Source organism: Drosophila teissieri, chromosome 2R (genome assembly GCF_016746235.2).
Source record: "Drosophila teissieri strain GT53w chromosome 2R, Prin_Dtei_1.1, whole genome shotgun sequence".
Taxonomy (NCBI): domain Eukaryota; kingdom Metazoa; phylum Arthropoda; class Insecta; order Diptera; family Drosophilidae; genus Drosophila; species Drosophila teissieri.
In genome coordinates this window covers 7,432,075-7,445,152 of record NC_053030.1, presented here as the reverse complement: position 1 = coordinate 7,445,152, position 13,078 = coordinate 7,432,075, and the positions used below count along the sequence as shown (strand labels likewise).

At 40.1% G+C, this 13,078-nt stretch overlaps 1 protein-coding gene across 1 annotated transcript; it reads right to left on the bottom strand.

The window, feature by feature from the left end:
- Positions 1-5,588: 5,588 nt before the first annotated feature.
- Positions 5,589-6,717, bottom strand: LOC122614104 (protein phosphatase inhibitor 2). The gene has a single exon (XM_043788583.1). The coding sequence runs from the start codon at positions 6,585-6,587 to the stop codon at positions 5,703-5,705; it is 885 nt and encodes a 294-aa protein (XP_043644518.1). The 5' UTR covers positions 6,588-6,717; the 3' UTR covers positions 5,589-5,702.
- Between the last annotated feature and the right edge of the window lie 6,361 nt (positions 6,718-13,078).

The following is a 13,078-nucleotide window of genomic DNA, read 5'->3' as shown; positions in this document are numbered from 1 at the left end:
CATTTTTCCGGTTCTTATCCTGACTACGTGCTCGCTCTTTGCCTGCGTGCATTTCCATATTTGTTTAGGCGAAGTAGGAAAAAAGGGTGACCTGCGTGGCCCTGACCTCCAGTTCGTGACACCCCCATTTTGAGTCCTGACCCCCTCCAAAGTCCTTTCAGTTTTTTTGTTTGACCAGGTGCACCAAAAAAATCAACAAATTTAAAACTACATAAATCTTTATTAGCTTTTCCAGCTAGTTTGGTGGAAAAAGAGAAAAGTTGAGAGGCAATCAATTAAACAATGTCACTTGCTGGCCACATTTGCAGCACTATATTTACATGACAAAGACAGGGAGAAAAGAAAACTAAAGGAAAAGGGAAAGAATTGTGAAAAATTCAGCTCCTAATGATGATACGCCCTATCTAAAAAAACCCTGACCACTTTCGTTCTTTCTTTTAACCCGTTGAAGTTCTCTAAACCGTTGTTCCAAAACCAGTTTTGAACAAAAACAGTTTATTATAATATTTGAAAGTAAGGCACGTAAGTACGTAAATAAGAAAATAAATATTATGATTATATATAGCTTAAGTCATAATAAAGAAAGTAGTGGGAATATTCCAAAAAGTTAATACCTTATAAGCCTCATTCAGTTTAAAGCTTAAGAAGTCAGGCCATCCATTAATTCAATAAACCGCAGCAAAAGTGGTTTTAAACAGCTATGAGCTACGATGATTGATGTATCAATAAAGTGGCTACCAGCACCGCTCCTTACAGCATATACCCCATTCATTTAACCATCTAAGCTGCTTTGTTGTCTCCTCTCGAAAATCCATTGGCATTCAATTTTCAAGGGTACTGCCATGGGTTAACGCTGGCCATCGCCAGGCAATCCATTTATCCCTCGGCCGAGGATGTGCTCGGTGTTCAGTGCTTGGTGCTCTGGGTGCCAGCGCTGGGCCATTTTATAATTTATCAAAATGAAAATTGATGCCCCAGCGAAGCAAGTGCAGCTCAATCCCCATTTTCCACGGAAGAACCCCATCCCTCTGGGATTTTCTTGCGTGCTGCACTTGCAACGTGAGATGACGGAATGAGGATTGTGTACGGAATGGAGAAAGGAGCGCAGCGGGGATGCCGCATGCCACACGAAATGCCATCGCAAATAGCGAAAATGCTTTCGCAAATATTTAGCCGAACTTTTTTAGCGACACGCGTTCAGGTCGAGGTCCATGTCTGGAAACTGGGCAGCTGCTTTAAGGCAGCTCCTTTTCCTTGGCCTCACTTTTCGCCCAGTTGAAGCGTTTTTATTCTAATACCCTGCAGCAGTGTGTGTTAAATAGTTTTTGGACAAATGAGGGACTTAAAATAATTGCTGCGTCGAACTTTTAATTACTATATGGGAAATAATTACCTCTCATCTTAAGATACCTGTTTTAATTAAAAGGACCACTTTCTTGAACCGTAATCATAAGTAAAACAATAGCCTCTGTCTACAACATTTAAACATTTACATGTTTGATAAGCCTATTTTAAATAAATTTTTCTAAAAACTCAAAGAAATGTAACTTGTTAAATTGGTAAGGGAATCTTGTCGCTTATATAGCTTCATTCGCCGTCCGTCTTGCAAAGTATATATGTTTGTATATATCTTTTTTCTTGCCCAGTAGCATTTATGCCAGTTAAGTTGTTGGCCAGTTCGTGACTGCTGGCGGCCTTTATTTGCGCTTGCATTTTCATTTGTGAGTGTAAATAGCATTAAAAATAATTTTCCGGCTTAAAAACGCTCCACACGAACGGAACAGCCTGAAGTGGCAAGGAAGGGAAGCGGAGAAAGTAGTATAAAGGAGGAAAGATAGAGAAGAAAGGGAGAGGAGAGCTGACAGCCGGACGGGCTTATGCACTTAATGAAATGTACACGGCAATTGTTACGGAGACCAAGCCGGAGACGGAGATGCCAGGAAGAACCGGACTCGAGTCCGGAGAAGATGGGAAAACGGACGGAGACAAAGATGCTGCGACCATCAATTGGAGCCAACTTAAATTTCACTTCGGCCATCACTTCTGGCCAAATGGCAAGTTCGCATTAAATGGCTTCACGGGGTTAAGGATGCTGCCAGCGGGTTAAGCCATCCATGTTGTTTGTCCAATTTAAGTGTTTTTCGGTTTAAATGCACTTAAAAGCCTTGAGTTAAGGATCAACAATTAAATGCCTTGCAAATGGAAAGCTCCGCTGAAGGTGGGAAAATAATGGGCGCTTTCCTTAATGGCAAGTGCATTTAATAAATTGTCAATATTGAAATAAGTTCTCAAATGCTACGAAACAATTGTGCAACTATCATTTACATATTGACAAAGGCATGCTTAACCTGTCTTAAGACTCCCAGTCTCCATCTGAAATACTTGACCTTAACGTTTAAGTTGTATTTACAAGATCAATGTTACCTAACTTGTTTGCCTTTACTCATTTTCTTCTCCGAAAGTATTTGCAAATTAATTTAATTGAAATCTATGCAATGATAACATGGCCCCTATAAATATTCATGACACTTCACACAACCACCATCCGGTCTTGTGTTGTCCTTTCATTTGCAAACGTTTTGACCAAAGCTTAATAATAATAAAACTGAACTGCTACGGCATTTAATGGCTAAATTAAACATTTTGCATAATTATTTCAAGTGCTTTTGCAGTTGTAATATCCGAGGAATTATCTTAAAGGCCAGAAATCAGTTTTCTTCACAATTGGAATGACCAGAGCATGAAATCCGAATGGAAGCAATTGGCCGGAAGGAAAACTCTTCGGCTGCCTAGACTGTCAAAAGGAATTTTCAATCACGAAACAAAATGCCAAAATAAGTTATGGGAGAAACTTGTATCTGATTTTGGCCGAATGGTGATTACCGTCAGGCCATTGTGTAATTAAATATTCCTCGCACCAGTGAACCTTCGGTGGCAAAGTAATAATGGATGGAGCAGCTGAAGGTTAGTGGGCTAATCATATCAGCATCCTAGCAATTAGCCTTCCCAATGGTGTTTGGAATTTTCCTGAAATTTCCTAAGCAGCTTAGACGGGGCACAAATACGACTGGAATGACCGAAAATTATTAGAGACACTTGTTGTGATGGAGTAATTATCCTTTAGTGTAGAAAGGGAAATTCTGAGAAAAGTTCTTATTTTTGAAACTATTAGGCACCATTTTTAATAGTAGCATGCAGCTGCTAATCTCAACTTTCTAGCTTTTTTAGTTTCTGATATCGAAGAGTTTATGCGGATAGGGAGTCCCCAAGGAATCCCGGGGAATTTCCCATACAAATCGGCGAGGAATTTCCAACAACAGGCGTTTGTGGCGAGGAATTCGAAATTCCCGAGGAATTCCTGTGGGATATCAAAAAAAAGCAAGGGGTTGTCCCGATGAATTCCCAAGGAATTCCTGAGCATTTTTCCGAGGAATACCTGTGCAATTCCTGGGGAATATCAAAAAATATGCAAGGGATTGTCCCGATGAATTCCCCAGGAATTCCTCGGGAAAATGCTGAAGAATTCCTTGGGAATTCCTTTAGTATTCCTCGGGATTTCCTCGGGAAAATACCCGTAAATCCAGAAAAATCTCCCAAAAAAGTAAAAAATTTAAACGTTAAATTAAACTTTTATTTTTTCTTTTATTCTACCATTTTTTTTTTTTTGAGAACGCCACTTCCACAGCCACATCCTTCGCCTTCCCCTTCACGAACACCTCCAACAAGGCCGTCATCCTCGCAACCTGGCTTGTGGTCTCCGCCAGCTGCTTCGTGTTTGCCTCCAACACAGTTTCCAAAGACCGGATTTTTTGGCTCATCTCGGCCGTCTCCGCCAGCTGCTTCGTGTTCTCCTCCAGCACAGTTTGTATTGCCCGAACTCTTTGGCTGATCTCGGCCAATTGGTCGTTGATGGTTGACGCGTTACCATCACTAGATCATCCTCTATTAAATAAAAATGGTACTGATATAAAAATGAATGCAATATGATTTTATATGGTTCACTTACCCTCAAGGGAGAAAACAAATTGGGTGAGCTTTGAGCTGGTTGTCGGCTCTTCAGACATCTTAAAAAAACTATAAAAAATAATATTGTATTTTATATTTTTTTCTGTGCATATTCTTATAATTTCTTTTAGCACTTCACATTTCTTGCGCTTAACATATTATGTACAAATACACTCACTCGCATATCTCTGCGTACACCCCTAAAAAATTTTAAAATTAAACTTTGAACAGCAATGGTTCGGCCATTTATGCATATAATTATTCCATTTTTTTTTTAAACTTAACTTTAATTTATTGTTTATAATATGATATTTTTTGTAGAAATATTGGACAATATATTACATTTTATTTTTAATTTTAAACTTAATACTGTACAAAAATGTCTACGCAAAAGTCTGCGTACAGAGTATATGTAAATATATTGTATGGAAAAGTGGACCCTTTTTAATAGCTTGTAGGGTATCCTTTTCTCTGCAAAACATCTGCAAGGCGTTTCGGCATGGAAAGAACAAGTTTTTTTGTCTCCTCCGCAGTTATGTTGCCCCATTCCTCCAAAATAACATCCTTGAGCATTTTCTTTGATGTTATTGTTCGTTTGCGAATTTTTCGCTCGAGCAGATCCCACAAATGCTCAATAGGATTGAGATCAGGACTCTGGGGAGGTGTTCGCAGTTGATTTTTGACATTATATGCTAGCCAAAGCTTTGTATTCACTGCAGTGTGCTTTGGGTCGTTATCTTGCTGGAACCAATATTCATTTTCCAGCCCCAATTTTGCAGCACTTTGCATCAGATTGTTTTTTAAAATGTCTATATAGACCTTATGATTCATAATTGTATGTATTTTAAAGACTTTTCGCAAAGTCATGCAGCTTGGAATGCAATTAGCTATGCTAATTTATCAACACGAAACACTTTACTTACCGGATTTATATATTTAATGCTGAAAATGGTTTAGACAAACACGACTTGTCACTTTTACAATTGAATGCAAATGCAAAAGAAAAGGGGTGACGGAAAACGAAACCGAAAGTTCTGACAGGCGCGTGCCAGGGTATTTCCGACCATATAGATCCCGTTTAATTAGAATTACATAGAGAAATAATTAAAAACGGACGCACTTGCGTTGCCTATAGCGACAGTTTAATTTCTTACAAAACTTAAAATCCCTAAATCTACAAATATAAATTATATATACACTTAAAACTTATAAATATCCCACCAATTATTAGAACGGTATTCAGTAGTCTATACATAGCGTTTTTTCTCGACTTGGTACTTTTGGTACTGAAGGGGAAGGGTACATAAGAATACATACACATAGGGCCGGAAACACTTCCATTTGCCTGTTACTTACTTTTTAATCTAATATACTAGCTACTAACTTTCGAGATATAGTATAATAAAAGGATAAAAAACGACGTTCATACGGACGGACAGACGAACAAACCGACGGGCGGTCATGAATGGTTGGAAACGCTTCCGTTTTCCTGTTACATACCTTTCAACAAATCTACGAGTACTATGCCCTATTACGTCACAAGTAAAGGGTGTGGATACATTCTGTTAACTTGAGATTGAATATTTATAAAGCTCACAATAGTTTTAATCCCAAATCATATTCTGTGTACAAGGTTGTTGTTTAAATAAACTTCAAAATTTTGAAGAAATCTACGTGGTGGAAAGGATGGAATGATTTTAGCGGGTCTCTTTCCAAGAAGTTCCACCACGTTTATCGGGGTTGGATTTACATATACGAGCAGGAGCCGACCTCTCGTGCGATGCTTTCCGAGTTGAGTCGTTGTCCTGTAGAGTATGTCTTTGAAACGGCATGACAGAAGGATATGGGACCCGAGGCTCGCGGCTTGGTTCATCATCGACGACCGATGGCAGGCGATGCAAGTGAGTTAAAGAGGCCAGTTCTTCGATCTCTGGTTTGCTGAAGAGCTCGGCCTTCAGTTTCTGGTAGCAATGATGGCTGGGGGAGAAGCCTGGTTCGGGCTCAGAACGATCTGATAACCTTTCATCGGATTGACTGACAGAATATGAGGATTTGGTTTTGGTCAAGTTGCTCCCTTCGCCGTCGATTGTCTGATTACATTCACTGCACGCTTCGCAAGATTCCATTGACCTTTCGCAGTGAATACTACTCTCCGCACTGGTCAACTCGGCAAACTCCTCGGCTATAAGACGTCGAGCCAGTGGCACCGAATAGAACTCCTTGTAGTGCAATTTGCGACGCCTCTCAAACTCCATCCGTCGCACTTTTTCCTCCACAGACTCGGGATAGTCTTCGTCCGCCGAGGATTCATCCGATTCTCCTTCGATGCCAAATGCCGGCATTTCTGACTTTGAAGTCAGGCGCAGCTTTTCGATCAGGGCATTTGTGTCCAACTCCTTTGGCAAATCGTCCTCAAAGACGAAGGGGGTCTTCGGTTCGTCGATGATCATGTGGCCGTAATCCTTTCCAGCTGGGTGGAACGTGGCCAGTATGTTGACCTCATCGAATTTGGCCGCCTTGAGGCTGAATTGCGCACTATTGTTCCCCGACTTTAGGATGCTCTTCACTTGGTCCCCGTCCATTCAGGTTTGTAAGTAGGTGTAGCTGTGGTCTTCGAAAGGGCTACAACTAATTGCCGGACTAAAATATATTGTGTGGGCGTGTGTGTCCTATATTGCTTGTAATATTTAACTGACAAGAGACATTGTTTTGTTAGTAAAGCTTAAAGTCGAGGGCTCCTTTTCTAAGAATATTATTGTAGGAATTTATCACACACGCGTACAATGTTTTATTGAGGTAGGTCTAAATATGAAGGCTTACCAAATCCTTTCACTATCTGAATATGGGTTGCCATATATGAACATATATAGCTTAAACCATTTCGAGAATGTTGCTCGAAAAACTCGCCTGGTTAAAATTGCAAACTATTTTTCTCATATTCTCTTTTAAAATGCATTCTCTTGCATTTACATTTTACATTAGTTCCTTAAGTCCTGGTGGGTCTTCTTATTCAATGTTTTCCTAGCATTACTCTCTGGTAAAATAAACCACACATGTTTATTAATTAGAAACGAATTCCTTGTCTCCGCATCCAGCACTAACCAACCCCTAATCTCCGCTAATGCCAAATCTCCGATCAGACTGTGGACGGATTCACTTTCAAAATATCAAGTGGTTTTCCAGCTGCAATCCCAACGTAATCCTGCTGCCATTGCTACTGTGTTGTTTGTGTTGAGGACGTCAAGAACTCTATGCATTTGTGTGAGGATGAATGTACTCGGTACTCCAAACTCGATACTGCATACTCCGCGGGAGCAGTTTCCAATCGCAGCCATCGAAACCACAAAGTAAACTCATTTTGACGTGTTCAAAAGGGGGTTTGGCTGTCGGTGCTCGGTGGATGGAGCGAATGGGGGTTTTGTTGAGCGGAGTCAGAGCAAGGCTTCATTATTGATGCGCCATAGTGGAGTTTTTGTTATTGATGTAAACATATTCATCACAAACATGTTACCTCCGATACGGAAGAAAACGTGGAAAATGGGGGAAGTGGGGGCGGTAAATCAAGTGATGATAAGAGGCGTGGGGCAACCGATGCAGTTGTGGCAGTTGCAGTTCGCTCTGTGGCAGCTGCCACTTCAAAACACTTCACTGCACACCGTTTTCCCGCTTTCCCCGGCTTTTCCAAAGGGAAAAGTGAGGGACTGCCGCATATGAAGAGGGGCTAGAGGTCACGGAGCGCCGTATTGGGAATTGATTGCAGCACATTATTTCACAATTTTGCCAGCAAATAAACAAGCCTTTGCCGTAGTACGTTCAGATACGAGCCCAGGCACTGTGAGAAAAGTGGGTAAGCATATAAGAGGCTTTAAACCATAAGCTAGATTATTATATATTTTACGTAAGCGCTTTTTAATTGGAAAGGCAATATAGTCCGTTTCCACATGTTTGATGTAATTTCAAATGAAAAATGTACCCATCATTAACTGATTAGCATGATCAACCAGTTTTCTCGCTGTGTAGATCCCCTGATACGCTTGCACGCATATGACGAGCGGATACTTATAAGCTCAGTGGATGCGACAAAACAGCAGCATAAAAGTGACGATGACGAGGAGATGTCCTCATTGCTCTCCTCCACTTGTTCCTCCACGCGATGATGACGTTCCGATGTTGTGCACTGTTGCGAGGTGAAGACGATGATGATCATCAACATCACGGTGATGGAGATATAGGCGATGCCGGCAAACAGTCAACAACTGTTTTCCAGCTGCAGTTTTCCTGCCATGTTTGATTGCCTCTCTGCCGGAGACGAAATGCGATGTTGATGCGGCTAGGAAATTTTTCCTTCGATTTACGAAATTGCAGTTGGCCCGATTGCATTTCTTATGTGCATCAATCGCAACAATGTGCAGTGCCAGCAGGATGTGAGCATTGCGTATCCGCAACTGTGTATCTGTGTTTGAGTGGCTGCGTATCTGGGTAGCTGGGTATCTGAGTATCTCAGTATCCGTATCCGAAGCTGTGTCTGTGCAAATTCTACGTGCAACGCGCCCCATACATATGCGCATAAGTAACAGCTGCGAGGTGAGAAAATCGAACGGGGCCGAGGAGCCTTCCTTGCATCCACATATCAACAGGATTTTATGGCAAAATCATAAATTTTCCTCGACTCTCTCGGCTCTCGTCTTCCGCTATGCAGTGCAACATCCGTTTCCGCAAGAAGTTGCATCGAAGCACCCCACATGTGGCATACAGTGGACTATGAAGAGGCAAGCCGTCTTTCGCCTTTTTTTCTTAACTGTAACTGTACAGTCAATCGTGGATCAAGGAACTACACGGGACTTAAAATATAAAGATTGGAAATGGATTATACTATTTAATAATATCTTCTATCTACTATAAAATTCATTTCATAAAGTTTATTGAGCCATTAAATGCGGGAAAAGAAATATCTTTATTTTTACTATCTTTTTTTACTACTTTTAATCTTTTTCACATATTTTTGAGGCATCCCAAATTTACAAGCCATTAATAATTATGTTTTACTCTCAGTTCTATGGGAAGATACCACTTAATCCCTTGCCACATTCTCACATCTCTCCGAAAGATGACAGGATCCTTTACCCGTCCATCGATGAGATCCACCACTGTGTTCCAATTGGAAGCGCAAACGGTTATGCATATTTATTAAAAACTGTCTGCTGCGATTAAAAGCCAATCAGACCAATTGCAAATTCCTTTTATTGGCCTACCACCCCTCCCTCTCCATCCATTTCGGTCTCTATCCCCCAACTCCCCCCTCAACAGGCAGTACTTTATAAATATTTAAAATTTAATTTTTGCATTTCCACACACAGCCCAGTGCCTATCTCTTTTTCTCCCACTCAGTGTGCGTTTCAATGTTGGTTTTGCAGTTCGGGTCTTTGGACCTGTACAATTGTGGCATGTGAGGTATACACAACTTGTGAAAATAACAAGTTGCGAACTATTTAATCTCTTAGATTGAGCTTATCCCATGGACGATTAATCATTTACATTTACACTAGAAAGCAAACTATAAATACAAATAAGTTTCAATACTGATTCTACTAATTCTATATTAACCTTAACTATATATCAAAAGTTACAAACCAATACAGCCCAGAAAAGTGCGTTGTGGGGAAATAGATAGTCGTTATAGTCTACATATAATTTTTGCAGTAAGATTAAAATGAGTTTTCCCTCTACCCCTTTTCCGATCCCACTTACTGCCTTTGCCTGCGTTGCAATCGAAGCGTGAAACGTTCCAAAAGGCAAACACGTTGAGCGCAAATGTACCGCGATTCCCTTTTGAGCCACCCACTGCTCCACCCTACTGCACCACCCTACTGCACCACCCACCAAAGGACTCGCATCCAAAACCAAACCAATACCTGGATCACCTGCAATCCTGTTGTGTTTGCCTGCCTGCGAGTGTGTGTGTGTGCTGGCAGTTAGCTAGAGCTTGACAGCTTGGCAAACAGTTAAATAAAGTTGGCATCTCTATACCGAAATCCTCCCCGAGCCCACCCCCCTTTCCACTTTCCCCTTTGAGTGTGTTAGCCTGATTATTATACCCTACACATTGCAGAGAGTGCTTTCCATTTGGCTATCAAGTTTGTTTGGAATTCAATTTGACTTCAACTGAGAGGGGCCAAGTCTTCGCTGACGCAAATGGGCAATGTTTCCACACTCAAAATATAAAGAAATTTTAAAAATGTGCTTTACTTAAAAGATTAACTTTTTAGTTTTTTTTCTGGTTTTACATTAAGATATAGATAACTGGAATACGAAGTATTTATGAGTAAAAACAAACTATCTATATCCTTTCTCGTATATGTAGTGGACTTAGTACCTTCCATGTGCTAATTTGATTTGCTTTTGACAGAATTGATAAGTTTACCTAAACTGCTGTTTTTTACTGGTTACCATGTCAAGTTAAGCTGAAATTCAATTAAAATGGTGTAAACAACATCGCGGGAACCAACCGCAATTGATGAGCTAATGATCAATGAACTACATATATTGCAAAAAGTAAATTAATTAGCTTCAGCCAAAAAAGTTTAATTGACGTTATCTTTAAATAGTTTGTATAGATTGCAGCGAATTAAATAACTCATATTCTTGGACAGCTCAATTTATTTTGTAATATTTTTGCACACATTCTACAAGATCTCCTTTGGAACTGCACAGCCAACCTAATTATCAGCCACTTCTCGGTACTATTACAACTTCACGACAATGACACAATGGGGCAGCTAATGAATATGAATTACACGAGTTTCATTCCTCTGGCCCGTTGGCCCCTTTCCCTGAATTTGTTTGTCCAAGGAGCAAACACGAAGGCAGCGACAAGAGCAGCAACAAACAAAGACACAAACAAACAACAAGCCGAACAAGACAACTGCAAACAAACACTGAGCTGATTGTGCGACAAACAAAGAGGTGGATAGTCGCCCAGAAAGAGACGGTCAGAGACTTACCCACTTATGTGAGGCAGCAAAACTTATGCGACAAAGTTTCACCTACCCACCAAAGTCTGCTGTCCTTTTACATAAACTTCATGGTAGTTTCCGCGAGTTACTCCACTGTCTTTTCGCCCGCCTCACACACTTTCGCGCTTTGTCCTCGAACCGAAGCAAACTTCATGGCGCAAAACTCACATAAATTACACGCGCACAAGCAGAAGTCACCAAATGTCAAATGCAGTAAAGGCAAAAAATGGAATACGCACCAACAAAAAATAAAACCTAAACGGCAGGCAAGCTGCAGATGCAAGGGAATATGCACTGCACTTTAAGAAATTTACTTCAATATAAGTGGAGACACGAGAAGAGCAATAAATTAAGTACAAACAACAGTTCAAAATATAACTTTGCGGTATCAAAAGTATGTATATATTTTCAAAAGTATGCAGGTCAGCAAGGGTTGATCATAGTGCTTTAAATATCGTGTAGCTTAATTTTTTACAACGTTAACAATTAATTCTATACCCTAGTAATACCTAAGAAACTAAAATTTTACTACAATCTTTGAAATGGTTCCCATTTAATTTAGAAGATTTTGGATGTTTCCGAAAGTAAGATTGGTTTAATATCGAATTGTTCTTATTTTCTTACCAATTTTTCAAGGTATTTTTCTAAATAAAATATATATTTATTCTTCAAACAGAGTCATCGCCATCCGCCAAGGTCCAGGCAAACTTTCCGCGAAGGAAATGCGGCCAATTTGTTGACGCCGCACTGCTTCCCTTTTGGGAAACCCCCTTTTCCACCCATTTTCCGCTATCGCGGCCTTCAAACCTGACAGTCGCCGTGGGCGCTGCAAAAATGAATAGGAAAATGGCAGCAAGAAAAAAGGAAAACATGACCAAACGAAAAGCGAATCATCGCGCAACAATATAAAACGTTAACTATGATTTATGACGCAGGCAAGGGTTCCATCACGAAATTGCCCTCTTTTTGTTATGGAACGTTGTACATTGTCGGCTAATTAAAATATTGGAAATATTTTTTTGCTGGGGTAACGATTATATTACTTACATAAAATATATCGAAATGCCTACAGGTAACAAAAAATATATCGTTTATCATTGGAAATTGGGGGTTTAATGGATTTAAATTGTGTGAATTTAACTGAATTTCATCTTGTCAGATAAATAAGTGTATATACGATACCCGTTACTTGAAGAGTAATAAAGTACAAAAAATCCAGAGAAATTTACGAGACTAATACAAAATGAAAAACAATAAAAACATTTTTTAAAAGGTTTGTGGCAACTTTCTAGCTTCTATAGTTCCTGAAACCTCGACGTTCATACGGACGGACAGACGGACAGACGGACGTCTAGACGGACATGAACAGATCGACTCGGCTATTGATCCTGATCATGAATATATATACTTTATATGGTTTGAAATGCTTCCTTCTGCCTGTTACATACTTTTCAACGAGTATAGTATTACTCGTAGAGTAAAAGGGTTCTTAGTCGGTTTCATTACCGAGAGGGTATATAAGCTTCGGCATGTCGAAGCTAGCCCTTTTAATGTTAAAGCTTTCTTAATTTGTCAGCACGTTTTGATGTTTCCATGGAAATTCTCATTACCACTATTAGTATTTGCATCCATTATTTCGATAATCGAAAGCTGTTATCCGATGGACTTGACTTCTCCACTTACTGTTATCCATTTGCCATCAAAATTAAAATCGTCAAGTTGATTGGTATTGGCAAAGAGGAAAGGAGCAGTAGATGCCTTCGATGCTCATCTCGAATGCCTATTTGTTGGTCCATGTAATGAAACACTCAGGATGGAATGTGGTCGGAATGAATGGCCCAAAGTTACGGGTCTGGCCGGAATGAAAAATCATGCAAATGAGTTTAGAAGCAAAATGGCTAGCGGCCGAAAAGCAAACCAAACGAGATGGAGTGTTGGGTTGGATGTTGAGATGCACTCGCGTATCTCTTTAAAAACCCCATTCACCCCTCGACGTTGGAAATAATAGTCTTGAAAAGGAGATTCAATTCACAGTTTACAAGAAACTGTGGACCGACACT